The sequence below is a fragment of the Passer montanus genome, unplaced genomic scaffold (assembly GCF_014805655.1).
Source record: "Passer montanus isolate IOZ18808 unplaced genomic scaffold, ASM1480565v1 scaffold189, whole genome shotgun sequence".
Lineage (NCBI taxonomy): Eukaryota > Metazoa > Chordata > Aves > Passeriformes > Passeridae > Passer > Passer montanus.
In genome coordinates this window covers 394,022-418,679 of record NW_024366381.1, presented here as the reverse complement: position 1 = coordinate 418,679, position 24,658 = coordinate 394,022, and the positions used below count along the sequence as shown (strand labels likewise).

The following is a 24,658-nucleotide window of genomic DNA, read 5'->3' as shown; positions in this document are numbered from 1 at the left end:
GAACTGTGGGGGTGCAGGCGGGTGTGGGGTGGGCACGGAGCGGGTGTGGGGTGCACAGGGGGGCCGGGGGACAAGGGGACATCTAAGGGACAGGGACAGGGACCCAGGGACAGGGACAGGGACCCAGGGACAGGGACGGGAGATGGGCTGGGGCAGGAGATGGACAGGGAAAGGGACAGGGGATGGACAGGGACAGGGGATGGGCAGCGGGCTCTGGGCAAAGGCGATCCGCAAGCGCCGGGCGAGCGCAGAGCAGAGCAGAGCAGCAGCAGCAGCAGGAGGAGGAGAGGAGGAGAGGAGGAGGAGGAGGAGGAAGTCGGGGCTGAGCCGCTTCCTGTAGCAGCGGGATGAGCGCAGACAAAGCTGGGTGGGGACTCGCCGCTCGGGGCTGCTGCTGACCACCATCCTCCTCCTCCTCCTCCTGCTGCTGCTGCTGCTGCTGGGAGAGGGAGAGGGAGAGGGAGAGGGAGAGGGAGAGGGAGAGGGACAGGGACAGGGACAGGGACAGGGACAGGGACAGGGACAGGGACAGGGACAGGGACAGGGACAGGGACAGGGACAGGGGATGGCCAGGGGCAGGGAGGAGGCAGCGGGCTCTGGGCAAAGGCGATCCGCAAGCGCCGGGCGAGCGCAGAGCAGAGCAGAGCAGCAGCAGCAGGAGGAGGAGAGGAGGAGGAGGAGGAGGAGGAAGTCGGGGCTGAGCCGCTTCCTGTAGCAGCGGGATGAGCGCAGACAAAGCTGGGTGGGGACTCGCCGCTCGGGGCTGCTGACAGGGACCCAGGGACAGGGACAGGGGCAGGGACAGGGACTGGGGATGGGACAGGGGCAGGAGATGGGCAGGGAAAGGGACAGGGATGGGCAGGGGGACTCGCCGCTCGGGGCTGCTGCTGACCACCATCCTCCTCCTCCTCCTCCTCCTCCTGCTGCTGCTGCTGCTGCTGCTGCGGCCGCATCCCTCCGGCCCTCCCTCCTCCATCCCTTCCTCCATCCCAGCGGCCGGCCGCCCGTCCCTCCATCCATCCATCCATCCCCCTGTCCGTCTGTCCGTCCCGCCGCCGCCCGCCCCGCGGGGACCGGGGCACCGCTTCCAGGTACGGCAAGGGGGAAACTGGGAGCACTGGGAGGGCTGGGAGGGCTGGCACTGGGAGCACTGGGAAGGCTGGGAGCACTGGCACTGGGGGCACTGGGAACACTGGGAGAGCTGGCACTGGGAGCACTGAGGAGCACGGGGAAGGCTGGGAGGGATGGCACTGGGAGCACTGGCACTGGGGGCACTGGGAGCACTGGAAGGGCTGGTACTGTGGGCACTGAGAGGACTGGCACTGGGAGCACTGGGAGCACTGGGAGCACTGGGAAGGCTGGCACTGGACCCACTAGGTGGGGCTGGCGCAGGTGGCGCTGGGCAGGGCGGTCCCACCCCCGCCAGCCGCTGTCCCTGACCCCCGCGGGGACCGAGCCGCTCCTAAATGGGCACAAAATCCCCCAAACCCCGCAGCCCACGGGGACCCCGCGGCCTCGGGGGGCGCGGGGGTCGCCCCCGCCGGGGGAAGGGGCTTTGTGCGGGGCGTTCAGCTCCCAACAAAGGTTGGATTTAAAGGGTTTGATCCTCCTTAATCAGCTGATTTGCCATCACAGGCGAGGCTTTCTCCCTGGATGAATGAGGCGTAGTGTTCTTTCTTTCCTGATTTGATTTTTTTTTTTTTTTAATCACGGGAAGGAAGGAAGGAAGGAACGGGGAGACTTTCCCAGCCCCAAATCCCCGCAGCAGCCTGTGCTGGGATCGGCCCCAGCCTGGCCCGGAGGGGTCTGGGGGTGATGTCCGTGCCATCCCTACAGCGGGATGTGTCCCTCTCCTTTCATCCAAATCCGTGTTCTGCCAGCAGTGCTTGCTTTGGGTGAAGGATTCCCGGGAAAACCGCCGGGATGAGCTCAAGGAAAGCTGCTCCAGGGCTGGCTTGCCCCAGCGGGAGGGGGGAATCCAGCAAAAAACGGACACGGGGAAGGTTGGGAATAGAAATTAGGGGGAAATTCCTGGCTGGGAGGGTGGGCAGGCCCTGGCACGGGGTGCCCAGGGCAGCTGGGGCTGCCCCAAATCCCTGGAATTGTTGCAGGCCAGGTTGGACAGGGCTTGGAGCAGCCTGGGAGGGTGTGGATGGCAGGGAGTGGAATGGGATGGGCTTCAAGGACCCTTCCCATCCCTGCCAGAGATCGCAGGGTTCTCGCTTCCTTGGTGGAAAATGATTTGTATTTAAGGACAATCCTGACGCACAGCGATACCCCCTCATTAATCAATCGCTAATGAGCTGCTAATGAACTTAGAGCGCGGTGCCCAAAGGGCAGCGGCTGGCAGCAGCAGGGATCTGCCTCTGCTGCTCCTGCTGCTGCCTCCGGGCTCGGATTCCTCTCCCATTTCCCCCTGCCCTCCCGAATGGCTCCCGATCCATCTCCTCCGCAGGGATGCCGCGCTCCTGGCTCCCGGAGAAGGGGCTGGGGCCGCGTGGATGGGTGGCAGGGCTGCAGCCAGCCACTGGGGCTTTTTCCTGATAACTGGATTTCCCCGAGTGCAACTGGAGCATGCGATTTTAATCCTCTTTCCAACCATATGGCCGCTGGCTGGATTGAAATATGACTCAATTAATTATTGCCAGCAGAGCCCTGGGGCCAAGCCTTTCTCCGGGAGGGGTTTGGGGGGTTCTGGCGGGCTTTTCTCACCCTGTGCTGGGGGATTCAGGGATGGGGCCCAGCCCAGCCTCTGTGTTGGCCCCACAAGGCCGGGCATGGCTCCAGCTGCTCCTTGGCACCAGTTTTTGGGGCTTTTTTGGGCATTTCCAGCCTTGCAGGAGGAGGCAGGGATGCTGCTGGATGCAGTGTGCTGCTGGCTGCTCACCTGGCGGCCTCAGCATCACCTGGATAACAACTGGAGGCAGCCTTGCCCCCAAAATGGGAAATTCCCAGCTTGTGGTCCCTGCACGTGCCCATCCCCTCTCCCAGCTTCCCTGGGAGCTGCCAGCTTTGCTCCCAGTGGATGGTGCACCAGCCTGGAGGATCTCGTGGGGTTTTCTCCTCGCAGTCATGAGCTGGTGCTGCCTTGGTGGGGCACATTTTGGATCTGGGGGAGAGGATAACTGAGGCTGCTTCATGGTATGGGCGTGCTCAAGACCAGGAAATCCTAAAGGGATTCCCATGGATTGATGGCTGCGAGCTGGTGAAAAAGCTCCAATTTTAAAAATATTATTATTATTATTATTATTATTATTATTATTATTATTATTATTATTATTATTATTATTATTACTACTGTTAATCCCAAATCCAGCCTGCTGTTTTGCCACCCCGTGCCAAGTGTAAAAGGCAATAAAAACGCAATTTTCCCCGGGGCTGGGCAGTGCCATCCCACCTGGCAGCCCCGCGGATGCTCCCGCTGGAATTCCAGGGGCTCCTGAATCCCGGTGAGTCACCGAAGGAGGACAGGCAGGCGCCGGCGCTGGCTGTTTCCATAGTAATTAGGGCTGGAGAGACGGTGCTGGAGCCCCCCGTGTCCCCAAAAAGCGCTGCCAGGGGCGGCTCCATCCCGCCGGGATGCTCCAGGTGCCAGCCGGGACCGCTCCCTCCCGCTGGATCGCCCCGTTTGGGGCTGGGATTTGGGGCTTCACCCTGGCAAAGCAGCATTTTGGGCTCGAGTGGCATCAGTTCTCAGCGTCACTTCTCCAAGGGTCTCCCTGCTGCGGCCGGAGCGGGATGGGAAAGCGGGATGGGAAGAGTGGGATGTGCCCGTGTGTGCTGACAGCCAGCAGGGAAGAGAGGAACGGGCTGAGGGATTAGGTCGGATTTTCAGGTTTTCTTGCTTTTCAGGCTCTTCTCTTGTTGTTCTCCCCCTCTGGGCTCAGCCTCTTTGTGGGGAGGAGGGATGCAGTGGGAAATGAAGCCCCATTCCATGGAAAGGGATGTGGCTGCATCCTGCTCCACTCAGCAAGGGGATTTTTTTGCCTGTCCTCGCACAGTTTTATTCCCTGCTCACTTCCAGCCCAGCTTTCCATGTGCATTTTTCCTTCTGGGTGCCTCGTGAATGGTGCAACCCCCCAAAATCCACTCCCTTAGAGCACAGGAGTGGCCTTGTCCACCCAAAATCCCCGGGAGGAGTGGCCAGGAATGGCCCCAAATCCCTCCTGGTCCTGCTGGGGTGGCTGCAGGGGCTGGGGCTGGGGCAGAGGCAGCCCTGAGCTGGGAAGGGCAGGATCCAGCTGGGGGGGTTTGGCTCCAGGCTTGCTCCAAACCCACCCAGAGCGCCGGGATGGAGCTGGAGGGGTGTGGGTGCTGGATCAGGGCAGTGCTTAATTAACAGTGCCTTTAATTGGGGATGTGCAAGGGAATCGAGGTGCTGGGTGGGCAGGGAGCAGGCTGCATGCAGGAGCAGGGAATGGCAGAGCAGGGAATCACTGAACCACAGGAGTCAGGGAATCATGGAGCAGGGAATGACAGGATCAGAAATGACAGGATCAGGAAATGACAGGATCAGGGAATGATGGAATCAGGGAATGACAGGAGCAGGGAATCAGGGAATGGCAGGATTCAGGGAATTGCGGATCAGGGAATCACAGATCAGGAAATGACAGGATCAGGGAATGACAGGATCAGGGAATCACTGATCAGGGAATGGCAGGATTCAGGGAATTGCGGATCAGGGAATCACAGATCAGGAAATGACAGAATCAGGGAATGACGGGATCAGGGAACGACAGGAGCAGGGAATGGCAGGATCAGAAATCACAGATCAGGGAATCAGGGAATGACAGATCAAGAAATCACAGGATCAGGGAATCACAGATCAGGAAATGACAGAATCAGGGAATGATGGGAGCAGGGAATGGCAGGATCAGAAATCACAGATCAGGGAATCAGGGAATGACAGGATTCAAGGAATCACAGATCAGGGAATGACAGGAGCAGGGAATGACAGGAGCAGGGAATCAGGGAATGATGGAATCAGGGAATGATGGAATCAGGGAATGACAGGAGCAGGGAATCACAGATCAGGGAATATCAGGATCAGAAATCACAGATCAGGGAATCACTGAATCACAGGATTCAGGGAATCACAGATCAGGAAATGACAGGATTCAGGGAATGACAGGATCAGGGAATGGCAGGATCAGGGAATCACTGAATCACAGGATTCAGGGAATCACAGATCAGGGAATCACAGATCAGGGAATGACAGGATTCAGGGAATGACAGGAGCAAGGAATGACAGGAGCAGGGAATCAGGGAATGATAGGATCATGGAATGACAGGAGCAGGGAATCAGGGAATGACAGATCAAGAAATCACAGGATCAGAAATCACAGACCAGGGAATCACTGAATCCCAGGATTCAGGGAATCACTGGATCAGGGAATCACAGAATTACTGGATCAGGGAAGGTGGCTTGTGTTGGAAGGGTCTAAGAGACCATCTGGAATGGGTGAGGACGCAGCTGTGCTGAGGCTGGAGACTAAAATCACTCATCTCCTGCATTTCATGTGGGAATGATCCAAGCACCAGGACCAGTGGGAATAAAAATCCCTTCTGAAATGACATTGGGCCAAGCCTTGAAAAATCAGCACCTTGCAGCTGGGGCACCCTGGATAATTCCTGGGAAGCAGCTGCACCAGGACCTGCTTATCCTCCCAAACACAATTAGTTTTCACCTTATCTCGTCCTTCCCTGGCTTTTCACTCAGCAGTTTCCTTCCCCTCTTGTCTGTCATCATCATCCTCGTTAGAGCCCGGGTTAATTAGTTTATCCAAGGGAAGCTCTCGTGGTTGGAGTTCTCTGCTGCTCTCCTGCAGATTCCCAAGCCAGCTGAGCTGCAGGTTGGTTTTTTCCAGGGGTGCTGCTGGCTAAGCTCCTTTGGCTGAGCTGCTGGCTCAGTTTAACAGGTTTATCTTCCTCTCTGCTCTCCCGAGGGCTTTGGGAAGGAAAGTTGCCTCTGTCCATCCCGTGATGCTCCCTAGGAACAGCTTTCCTGCCTGGAAAGGTCCTGGATGGGCACTGCAAGAGGGATCTGTGTGGGAAGGAGCTCCTCAGGGGTTTGTGCTCCTTCCTGGGTCACATGAAATCCTCCAAAAAGGGGGAAAAAATCCTTGGCAGAGCACGGGATATTCCCACTGCAAGCTCCTCGGTGTTCCTGGGGTCACGGGGCTGCTCAGCATCCTCTGGCCAGGGGGACAAACCCCAGCCCCAAAGCCTGGCTGCTTCCTGCTCCTCCTGTGCCTTGAGCTGCCAGCAGCTGCAGCGGGGACACGGGGACACGGCTGTCCTTGGGGACACCGCTGCCCTGTGCCACCACCCCCTCATTCTGGCACATTCCCGGAGTCAATCCCTGCTGGGGATCCTCCCTCTCCCCCTGCTCCTGCCTGGGCAGGAGGAGCCCCGCTGCTCCCAGGGCTGGCACCTGCAGAAGGGTGACACTGCCGGGTGGGCTCATGTGCTAATTACGGTCATTAAGGTCATTAATGTTCGGTGCTGTCGGTGCTGCTGTGCCAGAAATTCGGGCTTAGAGTCGTGGAATTGCTTAGGTTGGGAAAGCCCTCTCAAACCTTCAAGAGCAGCCATTGCCACCCGTGTCCCCAAGTGCCACCATCCTCAGGGCTTCTCAATCCCTCCAGGGCTGGGGACTCCACCCTGGGCAGAGCCTGCCCGTGCCTGAAATTCCTCTGCAATTTTTGCCAATTCCCTTTCCATAATTTGTTTGTCCTGGATCCTTTACCAAGGAACAGAGGTGGTGCTGAGCCGGGGAGAGCCACCACGGTGGTGGCTCCTTGGGGACAGGCAGAGTGTCCCTGTGCGGCCAGCAGAGCCTGCAGGGACACGGAGGAGCTGTGCTTTTCTCTCCTGTTCCCAGCTGGGCTGTGTCCCAGAGGATACAGGAGGTTCAGGGTGAGGTTCAGGGCTGTTGGAGCTGTTGCAGCATCCCCTGGGATGGCACAGGGGGCACTGCCAGGGCTCCAGCAGGCACAGCCCGGGCTGTGATCCCTAAAGGGGAGTGCTGAAGGGATGCTGGAAGGATTCTGCAGGCTTCAGTTGTCTCAAAACCCTCCCTGAAGCTGTGAGTTCCTGGGCAGGAGCTGTGGCTTTGGGGGAGCTGTGGTTTGGGGTCGTTCTGGGTAAGAAAGCAGCAGCTGCCAGCTGAGGGGAGATGCTCAGCACTGATTTGATTCCTCGTTGGTTTTGCCTTGCAGCAGGTGCAGGGAAGGAGGATTGGGAAGGTGCTGAGAGCCAGGGGTGCCAGGAAAATGTCCTCACAGTGCCGTTGTCAGCAGGGGATTCCAGGACAGTGCCAGTGGCTCTGCCTGTGAGGTTTGTCATTGTTGTGTCTGCACAGAAACCTTGGGAGAAACAGGCAGGGCTTGGCCTGAGCCTCCTGAGGACAGGAAAAATTCTCAGCTCCAGAGGAGGCCACAGAGATGCTCCAAGGGCTGGAGCCAGGCTGGGAGAGCCGGGAATGTTCCCCTGGAGAGGAGAAGGCTCCAGGGAGAGCTCAGAGCCCCTGGCAGGGCCTGAAGGGGCTCCAGGAGAGCTGCAGAGGGACTGGGGACAAGGCATGGAGGGACAGGAGCCAGGGAATGGCTCCCACTGCCAGAGGGCAGGGATGGGTGGGATTTTGGGAAGGAGTCTCTCTCTCACCCATCACTCAGGGCAGGCCAGAGCTGTCCCCGTGGCTGTGGTGTGAGCCCTTGTGGGTCCAGGTGTCCCCAGGATGTCCTGCAGGAACGTGGCTGGGTCTTCTCCATGCTCCAGGCCTTCTCCACGTTCCTTCTCAGGGTTTCCTGCCCCCTCTCTGGTTCTGCAGCACTTTGGGGTCCTTGGCTGGGGAGCAGCCAGCACAACCTGCCTGGACCTCTTCTCATTTCTAATTAACCTCCAGGCCTGTGGCTGCTGCTGGAGCAGCTCTGATCCGGCTGGAAAGGGCCCAGGCAGAGGTTCCCCACCTTGGGAAAGCCTGAACATTGACCAGGCCTGGTGGATCCCATTAATTCGTGTAGAACCTTGGGAAGGGGCAAGGACCTGGTGGGGACAGAGCTCCAGTGTGACCCTGGGGCAGCTTTAGGTGTTGGGAAAGGCTTTGGGTTCAATTCTTGCTGCACCCTTTGGATTTGTAATCTCCTGGAGATGTGGTGGTGTTCGTGTGGTGCTGGCAGGGCTGGCCCCATCAAAACCCCTTGCATTATTTATCAGCTGGTTTAATAGAATTGCTCAGCCTCACATCCTTGCTCAGGATCTGTATCTGCCTCTGGTGCTTCCCTCACTCCCCACTTAATGCCAGTGCTGGGGGAAACTCTCCCTCCTCCTTCCTCCCTCCACATTGTGAATAAAAACAGGGAATAAAGGGAATAAAAAGATTATTTTAATGCAGCGAGCCAGGCTTAAGGAGAGGTATAAGCAGAAAATAAGGGAGGCAATGATTATTATTCTTTTAAGCCTAAAATCTGAGCCCTGTGTAAGTGTTTCTATTAAATGATATAAAAGTTAGGCTGGTTTGGAATCCACGCTGCTCCCACATCCTGCCTGGAACTGAGAGCCCCCCAAGAGCAGCTGCTTCCAGTGACTTCACAGCCCAGGAAAAATACAAAAACGCACTGAAACAGAGGTTTCCCAGTAGCAGGTGGCAGGGAAAGGTGCTGAACCCTGGGGAATGAGAAATAAAAGTGAATGTAGATGTGTGAAAGTATTTGTAATGTAGATTGTGTATTTTAAGCCTGACTATATTTCCTTGGAGGGAGGGGTATTGTATTGAAAAATAGTGTGAAAAAAAAGGTTTTTTATTTGTGTGTGTAGTTGAAAGAAAAATGGTATTTAGGTTGTTAGAGAAAGTGAGAAACAGAGGCAGGGGATGGATAGACAAGATCTTGAAAAATGGGACAGAAAACCAGTAAGTTGGATAGAGGAAAAAAAATAAAAAAGGAGGGAATAAAAGTGAGATCCCCAAAAATTACCCTTTGAGAGTTATGTCAGCTAACAGAGATACAACTCCTTGCAAAAGGAGAAAACACACAGCCCCCAGAGAATGGGGTTTTACCCCACAACCCACACCTAAACCACACCAAACCCCCCAAAACTATCCCAGAGCTCCCATCTCCATGTGGTGCAGCCATTATTGGAGCAGCTCTGGGTGCTGGGAGAGGGAATAAAAGTGAGATCCCCAAAAATTACCCTTTGAGAGTTATGTCAGCTAACAGAGATACAACTCCTTGCAAAAGGAGAAAACACACAGCCCCCAGAGAATGGGGTTTTACCCCACAACCCACACCTAGACCACACCAAACCCCCCAAAACTATCCCAGAGCTCCCATCTCCATGTGGTGCAGCCATTATTGGAGCAGCTCTGGGTGCTGGGAAAAGCCTGGCTCAGGAATGTTGGGAAAGCCTGGCTCAGGAATGTTGGGAAAGCCTGGCTCAGGAATGCTGCTGCTGCCTCTGTGTCCCTGCCCCAGTTCTGCCACGCCGGCCGTGCCCTCCTCTCCCGGTTGCTGGGCAGGGCCCAGGTGTAATCCCTGCCTCCAAAAGCAGGGCCTGCTTTGGCCTGGAACGCAGCAGGGCACAGGGGAGAGGCAGGCAGCAGCGGGGCAGGGAGTTAAATTTAATTGGGATAATATGGGTCAGAGCAGCAGCACCGCCAACCTACTTCTGCCAGCCCGCCCAAATAACCTGGTTTGAGCTGTGCCAGGGCCCCAGCCCTGCCCAGATCCCCACACACATCCCTGTGTGCAGCAGTCTGGGTTTGGAAAGCCAGGTGTCTGCTAAGGAAGGCAGGAGCCTCTCCTGAAATGGAAAATGCAAACCCCCTCCCTCTGAATTATTAGAATTTTGAAATTAAGGGGCTCTCAGGCAAAGATATGGGAGTAAAAATGACAGTTCTTTAAAGAGAACTGCCCCAGCTCTGACAGATGGGAAATAGAATAAACACTCCCATTTCCAACCTAAGACAGCATCCCTGACCACATCCTGCTCACATCCATGCCCAGATCTTGTTCACATCCCTGCCTGCATCACTTTCTGCATCCTTGCCTGCATCCCTGCCCTCATCCCTGTATCCCTGTCCACACCTCTTTCTCCATCCCTGCCTGCATCCCTGCCCTCATCCCCCTCAGCTTGGAGAACCCCTCTCACAGCCTCAGCTTTGCCAGGCTGTGAGAGGTCAGAGCCAGCACAAGCCACAGTAAATTCCTTTTCAAAATTATGGATTGTGGAAATACAGAATGCACAGAGGATTTTTTTTCCTTTTTTCCCCTCCTTTTTTCCCCCTCTTTTTCCACTTTTTTTCTTTTTCTCTTTTTATTTCTCTTTCCCCCTCTTTTTATACCCTTTTCCCCTCTCCTTTTCCTCTTTTTTCCCTCTCAGAACTTGCTGAAGCCTCCCCTGTTCCACGTGGACCCTCCACCTGCCCACTGGCCCTCAGCAGATGCTTCACTCACTGCAGGGCTCCCTCAGGGAGCTCAAACCCTCACAGCCCCAAGAGAAGGGGGTTTTACCCCATAACCCACACCTAAACCACACCAAACCCCCCAGATTATCCCAGAACTCCGTGTGGTGCAGCCACTGTTGGAGCAGCTCTGGAGGCAGGAGCTCTGGATGCTGTGAAAAACCTGGCTCAGAAATGGAATCCCTGAATGGTTTGGGTTGGAGGAGACCTTGAAATCACCCAGTGCCACCCCCTGCCGTGGCCAGGGACAATTCCCACTAGCCCAGGTTGCTCCAAACCCTGTCCAACCTGGCCTTGGGCACTTCCAAGGATGGAAGAAAAATTAATTAAAAAAAAAAATTAAAAAATTCCCAGCCTTGTTCTTTCCACGACAAGGATGGGAAGAGAAATACCAGGCAGCAGCTCTGGGAATTCTGTCTACACTCTCAGCTGGGCTGTGACCTGTTTGCTGTATTTGAAGCTTGAAATAGAGCCTTATGAGTAATGTGGTTCAGGTGCTTATCACCAATTAATTAATTCTTTTGCACGGTGGATACCTAATTAAAGCAGTCTCAGGTAATTCCTGGGGGGGGGGGCTCAAATTAATGGGGCTGCTTAACGGGGTTGTTTCTCCGCTGATGTAACTTGTTGGGTGATTCCCAGAGGCTGCAAAGGGTCATTGGGCTCCCTGTGAGTGTTACTTAAAATAAAATTCTAATAAAGGTTTGATCGGGGTGAAATCATCGGAGGATGATTTCTCATCACGAGGGTTTCTGCAGCCCAAGGCTTTGCCTGCTGCAGGAGGGGTTTTTTCTGGGGAAAATAATGAGGCTCTAGCAAAAAAAAGAGGAGGGATTTGGGGTTTATTTGGGCTGAAAACTGATTTACAGAGAGGTGGGCTCAGCAGCCTGGCACGAGCCATGGCAAAATCCACATTTTCCTTCCCATCTCCTGTGGTCACACGGAGGGTGCCCCTAAAATAATTTTAACCAAATCAGGGCAAGGTCTTGTCCCAGTTCCCCGGGGTGGCTGTGTCCCCAGACCAATGAGCAGGGATTTGGAATCCATGGAATCATTTAGGTTGGAGAAAATCCCTGAGATCGTGGAGTCAAACCACTCCCCAGCCTTGAATTTGGGGGGATTTGCAGGAATGCATGCCACAGTAAATTCCTTTTCAAAGTTATGGATTGTGGAAATACAGAATGCACAGGGGAATTTTTTTCCTTCTTTTCACCCCCTTTTTTTCCTTGTTTTTTCTATTTTGATTTCTCTTTTCCCCTCCTCCTTTTTACCCTTTTTTCCTCTCCTTTTCCTCTTTTTTTTTCCCCTCTCTCTTTTTTCCTTTTTTTCCCTCTCTTTTCCACCTGTTCCAGGGTGGATTTGTCCCTTTCCAAATCCTTTTAGAAATGTGGTGTTGACACAGCCAAATCCTCTTGGAAATGTGATGCTGGGAGAAACAACTCCATTTGCAGCTCTGCCTTCGTCTTCCCTTCCCTTTCAATCCTCATTTCCCATCTTCCCATCAAGATCCTTATCTTCACCCTGGCCAATACTACTGGAACCCATGGCTGGATATGTTAATTAACATGAAATAATAGCTCTTGGCTGCTTCCCTTAATTAAGGGTCAGGAGTTCAGAGCTGGATGAGCTGATAAGGAAGAAATTCCTGACTGGGAGGGAGGTGAGGCCCTGGCACAGAATGCCCAAGGAAGACGTGGATTCCCAATCCCTGGAAGTGTTCAGTGCCAGGCTGGATGGGCAGATTGGGATAGTGGAAGGGGGTTGGGATGGGATGAGCTTGAAGGTTTTTTCCAGCCCAGAGCAGTCTGGGATTCTGTGATCTGTGTGCTGCAGATACTCTGAGCCATCCATGGATTTTGGGGAATTTCCCAAGCTGTGTGTTCTCCTCTCCTCCACTCCTGTGCTGCAGCAGCCTCCAGTCTCCTGGTGACCTCTGGGTGTTTTTAACATTTTATTAAACTTAAAAACCCACCCCCAAAAAACCCGTTTAACCCTTAAGGCATTTTCATTTTCTCTGAAGTGCAGCCTGGCAGGGCTGAGCCCTGGTGGGGAGCAGGGGGTTGGGGCTGGAGGTGGTGGGAGAGGATGTGTGCCCTTGTCTGTCCTGCTGGGGTGGCACAGCAGGTGACAGCCCAGGCCCCTTCCCTTCTGTGCCACTGCAGGAGGGGATGCCAGCCTTGCTCCCCCTATCTGGGCATCCTTATTCCCCAGGATTTGGACATCTTTATTCTTCAGGATTTGGGCATCTTTATTTTCCAGTACCTGGGCATCCTTATTCTGTGATATTTGGGCATCGTTATTCCTCAGGGTTTGGACATCCTCATTCCCCCAAATCTGGACATCCTTATTATTCAGGATTTGGACATGTTTATTCCCCAAAATTTGGACATCCTTATTCCCCAGGATTTGGACATCTTTATTCTGGAGGATTTGAACATCTTTATTCCCCAAAATTTGGACATCCTAATTCCTCAGTACATGGGCATCCTTATTTTCCAGTACCTGGGCATCCTTATTCTGTGATATTTGGGCATCGTTATTCCTCAGGGTTTGGACATCCTCATTCCCCCAAATCTGGACATCCTTATTATTCAGGATTTGGACATGTTTATTCCCCAAAATTTGGACATCCTAATTCCTCAGTACATGGGCATCTTTATTTTCCAGTACCTGGGCATCCTTATTCCCTGGTATTTGGGCATTCTTATTCCCCAGGATTTGGATATTGTTATTCCTCAGGATTTGGACATCCTCATTCCCTCAAATCTGGACATCCTTATTCTTCAGTATCTGGGCATCTTTATTTTCTAGTATTCCTTATTCTTCAGTATCTGGGCATCTTTCTTTTCTAGTATCTGGTTATCTTTATTTTCCAGTATTTGGCCATCCTTATTCCCTGACGTTTGGGCATCCTTATCCTTCAGTATTTGAACATTCTTATTCCTCAAAATTTGGACATCGTTATTTTCCAGTATTTGGGCATCCTTATTCCTCAGAATCTGGCCATCCTTATCCTTCAGTATTTCTTCTTCCTCAGAATTTGGACATCCTTGTTCCCAAGTATTTGGGAATTTGTATTTCCCAGATATCTGGGAATCTGTAATTTTTTTTTTTTTTTTTTTTTTTTTTTTTCCCCATTATCTGGGCATCCTTATTCCCTGGTATTTGGTCTACCTTGCTCTCCAGTATTTGGGCATTCTTATTTCCCACTATTTGGGCATCCTTATTCCCTGATATGTGGACATCTTCAGTATCTGGGTATTTGGACATCGTTATTTTCCAGTATTTGGGCATCCTTATTCCTCAGAATCTGGGCATCCTTATCCTTCAGTATTTCTTCTTCCTCAGGCATTCTTATTTCCCACTATTTGGGCATCCTTATTCCCTGATATGTGGACATCTTCAGTATCTGGGTATCCTTATCCTTCAGTATTTGAACATTCTTATGCCTCAAAATTTGGACATCCTTGTTCCCAAGTATTTGGGCATTTGTATTTCCCAGATATCTGGGAATCTGTATTTCCCTCTGTATGGGTTTTCTTATCCCTCAGTATCTGGGCACACTTATTCCCTGATATTTGGGCAGCCCTGAATTCCCCAATATTTGGGCACTCTTATTCCCTGGTATTTGGACATCCTTGTTCCTCAAAATTTGGGCATTTTTGTTCCCCAAGTATCTGGAAATAATTTTTTTCCTTTATATGGGCATCCTTATTCCTCAGTGTTTGGGTATCCCTGAATTCCCCAGGATTTGGGTGTCCACGTTCCCCAGTATTTGGACATCCTTATTGCTCAGTATTTGCATTTTATTTTCCAGTATTTGGCCATCCTTATTCCTCAATATCTGGGCATCCTTATTTCTGAGGATTTTAGCAGCCCTGAATTCCCCAGGATTTGGACATTCTTATTCCTCAATATCTGGGCATTTTTATTCCCAAGTAGGTGGGAATTCTTTATTCTCTTTTTATGGGCATCCTTGTTCATCAGTCTTTGGGCATCACTATTCCCCAGGCATCTGGGAATTCCTTATTTCCCCTCTATGTGGGCATTTGTATTCCCTGGTATTTGGGCATCCTTGAATTCCTCAGTAGCTGGGCATTGCTCAACATTTGGGCATCCTTTTTCCCTGGTATTTGGGCATGTTATTCCATTTTATTCCCCAGAATTTGGGCATCCTTATTCCCCAGTATTTGGCCAAGGTGAGGGAACACCCAGAGCCTGATCTGCTCCCACCACTGGGATTATCCCTTGTGCACCAACACTTTTTTCCCAGGATTTTCCCCCAAATAACAACCCTAGAGCAGCCTGGGGGTTTGCTCAGCTACCAGTGCATTTCCTAGTGGCATTCCCATGATTCTGGACCCTTTTCCCAACTCTGGAGCAGGTCTGTGCTCCCTCCTTGTGGCACTGGGATGGACAGAGCCAAAACCTTGTAGGAGCAGTGGCAGGAGGAACCAGAGCTGCTGATCCTTCACCTGAATAACATTTTTATTTTTTTTTAACCACAAAAACCCTAAAAAACAAAAAAAGGAAGTCGAGGTTGGTTCCTGTTTGCCTCAGTTCGAGCCGTTAGGGGCCTGAGAGAAAACAAAAGCTGCTGAGGTTGCTCTGCACGTGATGCCCACGGGGCAGGGGCTGCTCCAGGGAAAGGGGACACACCAGGAATGCCAGGCTGGAGCCTCCTGACTCCCTCTGGGATTCACACCGGGTGAGTGAAGGGCACATCCCATCTCTGACAGAGCAATCCCAGGGCTGAGCTCTTCCTTTAAAGCAAAATTGGGGAAGAGCAAAATGGGCTTTTGCCTGATGGGATAATTCCCGTCCTTGGAAATGGCCAAGGATGGGCTGGGGGTGCTCACCTGGAGAAGGGAAAGCTCCAGGGAAAGCTCAGAGCCCCTTGCAGGGCCTGAAGGAACCTTGTAAAGAAGGACAGATTTTTATAGTGCCTGGAGGGACAGAAAAAAGGGTTTTAATCCTAAAAAGGGCTGATTCAGGCTTAGATATAAGGAAGAATTTTTTAATGGGAGGGTGGGAGACCCTGGCACAGGGTGCCAGAGCAGCTGTGGCTGCCCTGGATCCCTGGAAGTGTCCAAGGCCAGGCTGGAGCAACCTGGGACAGTGGGAGGTGTCCCTGCCCATGGCAGGGGTGGAACTGGATGAGCTTTAAGGTCCTTTCCATCCCAAACAATTCTGGGATCAGTAAGTGGGGCTGAGCCGGGCGCCCATCCCGCCTCTCCCGGTTGGGTTTGGCAGGAGGGATGGGATGCTGCCAAAGGGATAAGGAAGCTGTTTCCATGGAAACAGGCTCGTTTTCCCCACTCCCTCGTCTTTTAATTTATTTATTTATTTATCTGCCAGCACATCTCTGACCTGCAAGCTGCTTCCCAGGGATTTAAACACAGGGTTGGACATCCGGGATAAAAAATGGCTGGGAAAGGGAATAAAATCCCCATGGAGAGGGGCTGGGAGCTGGGGCTGGAACCAGCACTCAGGATTAAGGTTTTCTTTGCCCCATGGAACAAATCAAGCCCAGACCATTCTCTTTCCTCAAGGAAAGAGCAAAACATGTGGAATGTAGGTGTATTGAGGCTCCTTTTCCACCCAGATCTGTAACTCGTGTTGGGATCAGTGGGACTATCCCATCTCCCACCCCCTGGAAAACGTGGCTCTGCTATTTTCTATTTTGCCTGTCGTATTTTTATACTTTTCTGGATATATTTAGCAATTTTTTTTTCAGCTGAGCTACCTATTTTTAGCCATGGCTTTTAGCAAAAGCCACAAGATGCCTGGCAAAGGCATCCAGCCCCTCACGAGGGATTCCCACGCCCCAGCCAGACAGGGACCCTGCTCCCAGTTATCCCTTCTGGGTGTTCATCCTGGCTGGTTTTGGGGAGGAAAAAGCAATTTTTGGGAGATCCTGCTTGTCTCAGTGGGGATGCAGCGAGCTGGGCTGGGCTCAGCTCTTGGGAAGGACAGGGACAGGGAGAAATCCCAAAGTGAATGAGATTTGGGACAAATTTCTCCATTATAATACCCAGCCTGGATCCATCTCTGGACCAAAGGCCCTTTTTCTGTCCAAAAAAACCCCCCTTTTCTGTCCAAAAAACCACTTGTTTTTTGTCCAAAAAACACCCTTTTTTGTCCAAAAAAACCCTTTTCTGTCCAAAAAATCCCCCCTTTTCTGTCCAAAAAACCACTTGTTTTTTGTCCAAAAAACCCCTTTTTTGTCCAAAAAAACCCTTTTCTGTCCAAAAAATCCCCCTTTTCTGGAGCAAACCCCCCCTGGGTGATGCCTGCCTGGCAGAAACCAGCCTGGTCCCTGCTCTCCCCAAAATCCTGCCTGTCCCAGTGGGATTCACCCACTCTGCTATGACTGAGTGGAAAATGCTGGTGCATCAGGGATGGAAAATGTGACTTTTTTTGCAAGCAAGGAGCAGGGAGGTTGCTTTCACCCCAAAAAAGGAGCTGGTTTCGGGGTGGGTGATGCTGCTTTCGGTCTTTGCAGTGAGGGAAGGGAGAGGTTTCAGCCTGGCCAACGTCAGCACTTTCTGTTTCATCCCTGCTTTTCCTTTTGCTTCAGAGGGGAGGGATGGGTTTTATGGAAAGCAGAGAAAAACCTCACTGGGAGGTGAAAAAAGTCTGGAAAACTGAACCATGGAGTCATCCAGGATGGAAAAGCCCTCTAAGGTCATTCCACCATAAATTATGGAATGGTTTGGGTTGGAAAGGACCTTAAAGCTCATCTTTTTCCATCCCCTGCCATGGGCAGGGACACCTTCTGCTACCCCAGGTTGCTCCAAACTCCATCCACCCTGGCCTTGGACACTTCCAGGGATGGGAAAATGCCATTTTAAAAAACATTTAGGAGAATTCAAATCTCCACCCACACAGACCTTGAGCTAAAACCCATCTGAAAGAGGAGAAAAAACTTCTGGAGACGGTTCAGCTCCGATTCCATGGGTTTGGAGCTGGAGCTGGGGATGGATCCAGCAGCAGGCACCCAAATTCCAGGATCCTCTCTGCTCCACAGCCTCCCAGCTCTGTGCAGAGCAGGCAGCAGCTGCTGCTGACGAGGAGCTGGCAAATGAATCTTAATTATTCCTGCAAGCAGAGCTGGCAGCTCTGGGGTGCCAGAGCCCCACGGGAGCCCGGGCTGGGAGGGAGGAATGGCATGGCAGCTTAGCAGGAGGGCTCAGCATCCAGAAATGCTCCTTTTGCAGTGGCTGCTTTGGGTTGGATGTGCCATTTGGTGTGGAAATGCATCCAGGAATCCAGGAGGGTGGGGCAGGCTGGCATGGAGGAGGGCTGCTTGGCCCAGAGCAATGGTGGCTTTCAGCTCAGAGCTCTTTAAACCCCAATCTCAGCTCACCACGCTGCTCCACATCCACATTTGTTGCTCCACATCACAGATAAGAGGTGAAGATTCCTCAGAATTTGGACAGCCTTATTCCCTGGTATTTGGGCATTCTCATTCCTCAAAATTTGAACATCCTTATTCCCCAGTATTTGGGAATTTTTGTTCCCCAAGTATCTGGGAATATTTTTTTCCTTTATATAGGCATGCTGAATTCCCCAGGATTTGTGTATCCCTATTCCCCAGTATTTGGACATCCTTATTCCTCATTATTTGCATTTTATTTTCCAATATTTGGACATCCTTATTCCTCAGTGTTTGGGTATCCCTGAATTCCCCAGGATTTTTGTATCCATGTTCCCCAGTATTTGGACATCCTTATTCCTCAGTATTTGCATTTTATTTTCCAGTATTTGGCCATCCTTATTCCCTGACGTTTGGGCATCCTTATCCTTCAGTATTTGAATGTTCTTATTCCTCAAAATTTGGAATCCTTGTTCCCAAGTATTTGGGTATTTGTATTTCCCAAATATCTGGGAATCTGTATTTCCCTCTGTATGAGCTTTCTTAGCCCTCAGTATCCTTATTCCCTGGTATTTGTGCAGCCCTGAATATTTGGGCATTCTTAGGGAAATTTTCGGGAAAGCTGGAATGAGCAGACCAAGAGCATCCTCCTCTCCTCCACCCCCCAGCTCCTCTTCACTCACTGCAGCACCCTGGAAAGTGCCCTCAGATCCAAGGAAAAATGCCAAAATATTTGAGCGTGGCGTGTAGAGGGGAGTTTGTTTTCCAGGCATTTTATTTCCTAGCAGTGACCTCCCTCCCTGGGCCAGCACGGGAATGGGAACTTCCAGAGGCAGGACTGGAGATGTGGGGGATGCAGAGAGAATGCCTGACCCCATTTGGGGAATCTGGGAATTCCCAGCGTGGTGGAATGATGGCAGCGCTTGGATACAGGAGCTGTGCCAGCATTATCCCAAGTAATGTCCAGGTCCCCTCTGCAGAGCTCAGCTCCTGGCCTTAGGCAGCAAAATCCTTTTGGATTTCTAATTTTTATTTATATTTTTCATATAAAATATATCTTATAATTTTATATTTTATATTGTTTTATATGCTATATTATAGATATTAAAATATATTTATTTTTTCTATTTTCATTTTTATACTTTTATTTTAGTTTCCATATATTTATATTTATATTTATATTTATATTTATATTTATATTTATATTTATATTTATATTTATCTATATTTATACATTTATATCTATATTTATATCTATACATTTATATCTATCTATATATTTATTTTTATGTATATATTTACATTTACATTTTTATTTATCTTTATATTTACATTTGTATTTATATTTATATTTACATATGTCTTTATATTTATATTTTAGGTTTTGTTTTAGTTCTAGGGGTTTTTTGGGTTTTTTTGGCTCTGTTTTTTTTGGTTTTTTTGTTTTTTTAAAATTATTTCCTGGTCTTCCCATTATCACAGGGCTGCTCGCACACCCACTGCTGTTGTGCTGAGCTTTGCCTGCAATGAAAGGAGTTTTCTGGCACTCCCAAGGGAATTCAGGCAGTGCCTTATTTCCCTCACTTACTGGCACGTGTGTGCCTGGATAATGGGATTCCTGCCTGGGAGCCCACAGGCTAATGAGCCCTTCCTCATTAATTCCATGCTAATGATGTTGTACATGGCCAGGACATGGACGGTGTATTTTCTGGGCTCTGCACTGTAATTACAGCTGGGGATCTTGCCCGTGCTGTGGATGTTTGTCTGCTGTGCAGAGGGGCTGGGGTTGTTTACTGTGCGTGGAAAGGGCTGGGCTGGCTCAAAGGGGTGCAAAAAAATGGAGAGGGATTTGGACAGGACAGGACACAGGGAATGGCAGGGCTGGATGGGATTTTGGGAAGGATTATGAGGGTGGGGAGGCACAGGGTGCCCAGAGCAGCTGGGGCTGCCCCTGGATCCCTGGCAGTGCCCAAGGTCAGGCTGGACAGGACTTGGAGCAGCCTGGGACAGTGAAAGGTGACCCTGCCATGGCAGGGGTGGGATGAGATGGGATTTAAGGTCTCTTCCAACCCAACCCATTCCATCTTTCTATGATAAATCCAATCCAAACAAAAAACCCGTGGAATTTTGGGCTTCCACACCTTCCTGGGGGCACAGTGGGGTCTCCTCTCTCTGGGATTTAGGAGCTGCCTTTGTGCTGGAGCAGCCCCACCAGGGCTGTTTTCCAGCCCACTTTGTTTTCCAGCTCACTTTGAAGTGTCACCCGCTGCTTTTTTTGTTATTTGTTGTGGAGGAAACGCCCCAGGTTTCCCCAGGGGTGGAAATGCTCTAAAACCTTCACTGGCCCCAAAATGGTTCTCATTTCTACTTGAAGCACCTGCAGAGTGGCTGAGCGTGGCCCAGGGTGTGGTGGCTCCTGGGAGGCTCCTCTGAGTTGCCCCAAAGTCCCCAGCATTGTCTCAACAGGCCTGTGCTCCTCTCAGGAGGGTCCCACCCTTCCCTCACCTTATTTTTGGGGCTGTTTTCCCCATTTTAGTGTCCCTAGACCTGGCTGTAGTAAGAGCAAGGGAGGGTTTCCTTGCAGGAGGGTGACAGTAGGGTTGGATATGCAGAATTATTTAAAGGATCAGGGCTGTAACAGCCATACAGATGCTCTCAGCATCCTCCCTGTCCCATGGATCCTAAACATGGAAGTCCCTGAGGTGATTCCCTGCCACTGGAGCAGGTCCATTCACACAATTCACAGAATCCCTGGGTTGGGAGAGACCCTCAGGATCATGGAGTCCAACCCAGCCCCAACAGCTCAACCCAACCCTGGCCCCCAGTGCCACATCCAGGCTTTGTTAAACACCCCCAGGGATGGGGACTGCACCACCTCCCCGGGCAGCCATTCCAGAGCTTTATCACCTTTCTGTAAAAACCTTTTCCTGATATCCAGCCTGAAATTCCCTTGGCACAGCTTGAGACTTTGTATGAAAGGACACAACACGGAGCTCTTTAGGTTGGTAAAGCCCTCTAAGATTGAGTCCTCATCACTGCCAATCCCACCACTAACCCGTGTCCCCAAGTGCCACATCCACACACTTTTGGAACCCTTCCAGGGATGGCATTTGCTGCCTTAGGAAAGGCTCTGTGGCACCCAACCCAGTCGTGGTTGAACCTGCTGCTGTGCCAGGACCATGCACATTCTGTGGTGTGGGAATAGTGAAGGTAAGAAGAGTTTTAGAAAGTTGGGAAAGTCGATTTTAAAAAAAGAAAGAGTAGAGAAATTAGAATTAGTTGTAGTTGTTTGAAGGTAGGAAAAAGTTACAATAGTATAGTAAATAGTAAGTACAGTAAATGGGGACAGGAAACAATAGCTTGGGTTTTAGGTTTGGTTAAGCCAGACTTTAAGACTGTAGAAAAATATGTTTAGTAAGAAGTAGAAGGTTTTAAGGTTAATAATGGTGTAGTGTGTATTGTTAATAGAAGGCATATAAGTATTGTGTGAAGTACATGTAGCTTTAGTGATTGGTTAGAACATTTGTTTGTAACTTTAGCAATATGCTATTGGCTAGAAAGTTTTTAAAATGTTCTGTAACAAAGAAATCTTTGGCAGCTGCTGGTAGGACGTGAGCTTTTGCTATCTTTCTATTGTCCCAACCATGTAATGTTGAGACAATGAGGCTGATGTTGTAATCAAATTCCAAGGAACGTCTCTTGTTAGTCTCGTTCTGTTTGTGAAAGACAAAAAACTTCCCCAACACAAATGAAGCAAACCTGTGAAGCAAAAATGCATTTCAGAATCCTTTGTAGACCATTCAGTCGTCAGCGCTAAGAGCCCCAGATGAAGGAAACCAAGAGAAGAGGGAAATCCAAAGAAGGCTGTGCTCTGCTGCTCAAACCCTTCTCCAGCCACCAAAAAACGAGGGGAGATACGAGATAAACAATGCAGGGGCTGAGCTGAACCTCCAGCCACGGCCCTGGGGGAGCAGGTCCAGCCAGGAGCTGGGCTGGAGGGTTTTGGCAGCGCTCCCCAGGAGATGCTCCTTCCACCCCAGCACGAGCTCTGTGCACCAGACCGTTCAGCCCTGTGCACCCTCCAGCCTGCTCGGGGCTGCCAGCAGCCCTGGGCTACTTGCCCACTGACTGAAACCTCTTCCTGTGCTGGAAACCTCGCTGCATGCAAACAGAAAATGTCACTGGGGGCTGGGCTTGCACGGCACGGGGCGTGGGGACACACGGAAGGAACCTGGGGATGTGGCACCGGGGTCCCTGGTGCCGTGAATGATGGTCCCATGGAGCTGAGTTTCATTTTCTGTTCTCTTTATTTAAAGGCAGTGAAGGACCAAGAGGAGCAGAGCTTCCCTTAGAGGCACAGAACACCAGAGAGATCGGCTTCTGGTAAAAAACAGCCCCTCCTTGTGCTCCCCTCCTCATCCTCAAACCCGGCTGGCCATGGTGTGACTCCTTCTCCAAGCACAGGCACCAGGGCCAGGCTGATTCCTTCTATCAATCCCGTAGATTTGTATGGGATCCCATATAAACCCCATAAAAATCCATTATATATAATATATATATAATTAATATATAATATATAATATATAATATATTATATACAATATCTAATATATAATAATATAATTATAGATATATAATTATATATTATAATATAATTATATAATATATAGTATGTATTTTATATTATATATTATATACTGTCTATCGTATATTATATATTATATAATATTTATGATATAATATGTAATCAAGTCTAATATATCATATATAAATGTAATATATAAAATATAATATAAAATATAGAATATATTATATTTTTTTAAATATATGTGTGTGTATATATATATATATATATATATATATATATATATATATAATCCCATGAAAACCCATTTTGGAGCTGGCAGGCAGCCCCAGTGAGGCAGGAGCGCTGCTGGAAAACCTTTGCTGCTGCAGGAGCTGGCTGCTGGGGTTGTGCTGCCTCTGCCAGAGCTCACTGCTGGTAGAAGGTGCTGGAAAAACATCCGGGATCCAGCCTGGAGTGGCCTTAATGAGCATCCCCCGCCTGCCCGGGGTAGAAATCTCCAGAAACAGGAAACTCCAGCATCCTGTTTAGCATCTCAATGTGCAAATTGGCAGCAGGGACAAAGCCAGGGAGGCCAGGGGACACTGGACACACGCTGGGCACCGGCAGGGGCTGGAGGATGGGCAGGGAGTGAGTCTGGCACAGCAATCCTGTTTTTGCTGCTGTCAGAGGCTGTCATGGAACAGGGAGCAGCAAAGCACGGCTCAGCTGCTGCAGGCTGGGCTCTGCACAGTCCCAGTGCCACCTGAGCGGCACCCCAGCTCTGGGGACAGCACTGGCAGCGTGTCCCTGCCCTGGGCTGGCATCTGCCATGCTCACCCCCTCACTCTGATGGCTGTGACCCTCCACACGTGCTCTGGGGGCTGGCAGGGCGGGGAGCAGCCCAGCAGCTGACCCCGGTGTGTTCCTGCCCGCAGCCCATCCCGGGAGCCCTCCTGGCCTGCCCATGGCTAGCAACAACACTGCTAGCATAGCACAGGCCCGCAAGCTGGTGGAGCAGCTGAAGATGGAGGCCAACATCGACAGGATAAAGGTAGGGATTCTTGGGAGCTGCCTCTGGGAACGTGCTGCCTGCTGCCCAAAGCTCGTGGAGGGAGCTGGGCTGTGGAGCCAGGTGGTGTTTGTGGGGGATGCTCTTGTTTTAAGTGATCCTGGCTGAAGACAGTGGGAGATGAGATTGTAGAATCTGGGAATGGTTTGGGTTGGAGGAGACCTTAAAGCCCTTTTTGTTCCAACCCCCTGTCAGGGACACCTTCCACTATCCCAGTCCCATCCAGCCTGGCCTTCGGCACTCCCAGGGGTGAGAGCAGCTGGAAGCATCACCAGGAGCCCTGTGGGGTGGTGGGAAGCAGTGACTGTCCCCAAGGCATCTCAGCTCCTTGCTAAGAGCTTAAATCCAGGGAGAGAAGTGCTCCAGGGCTGGGATGAGCTCTGGTGGCTCGGGAGCTGCTGCCGTGTCTGGAATAAAGAGCGAGGCTGGTGGGTGAGGGCAGGAAATGCTGCTGTGGATGTTCCTGCCAAGGCATGCGTGGGAGAGCCAGCAGGGATGCTGAAGTCAGTCCTTGTCAGGTGAAGGATGGGAATGGGGGAAGGCTGGGAATGGGAATACAGGCTGACAGAGCAGCTCAGAGCCCAGAGGTGAAGAACCAGCCCAGAACCAGCCCCAGCAGGGACGTGCTGCTGTATTTGTTAATCAGGCTCTCATCTCAGATCTGATGTTCCCTGCCCAGGGGTGCTGCCAGCCTGGTGGCACCTCTCCAGGTGGGACGTCCCCAGCACAGCCTGTCCCTAACCCAGGGCTCCTCCTTTTGCAGGTGTCCAAAGCAGCAGCAGACCTGATGGCGTACTGCGAAGCCCACGCCAAGGAGGACCCTCTATTGACCCCCGTCCCGGCCTCAGAAAACCCCTTTAGAGAGAAGAAGTTCTTCTGTGTGATCCTGTAAACCCTGGAGGAGCCTGACGGGCACTCAGGCCACCCTGAACACTGATGTAGAGTTTTTAGGAATGGGGACGACCTGCTGGTCCGCAGAATTTAAACAAAAATAAGTAAAAAACACGGCCTGGAAGCTACAGAGATGTGCATGTTTAAAGAACCTGGCCACCTTTGGGGGAATCAGATGATCTGCATTGCAAGGCAAAAGATCTGAAGTCTGTAGAGTTGCCTAGAAAGAGAAAAACAAACAAAAAAAAACCATGTAAAGAATAAATCTGTGTCACTTTTCTGCTCACAAAA

General features: G+C 51.1%; 1 protein-coding gene across 2 annotated transcripts; it reads left to right on the top strand.

Moving 5' to 3' along the window:
* Nucleotides 1-944: 944 nt before the first annotated feature.
* Nucleotides 945-24,658, top strand: GNG2 (G protein subunit gamma 2). Of its 2 annotated transcripts, none has more exons than XM_039705935.1 (4): nt 945-1,091; nt 22,157-22,223; nt 23,343-23,458; nt 24,240-24,658. In XM_039705935.1, exons 3-4 carry the CDS (start codon nt 23,372-23,374, stop codon nt 24,366-24,368), a joined length of 216 nt encoding a protein of 71 aa, XP_039561869.1. In that variant the 5' UTR covers nt 945-1,091; nt 22,157-22,223; nt 23,343-23,371; the 3' UTR covers nt 24,369-24,658. The 2 variants fall into 2 exon arrangements, with proteins under 2 accessions (XP_039561869.1, XP_039561870.1); XM_039705936.1 differs by lacking the exon at nt 945-1,091 and adding an exon at nt 15,029-15,170.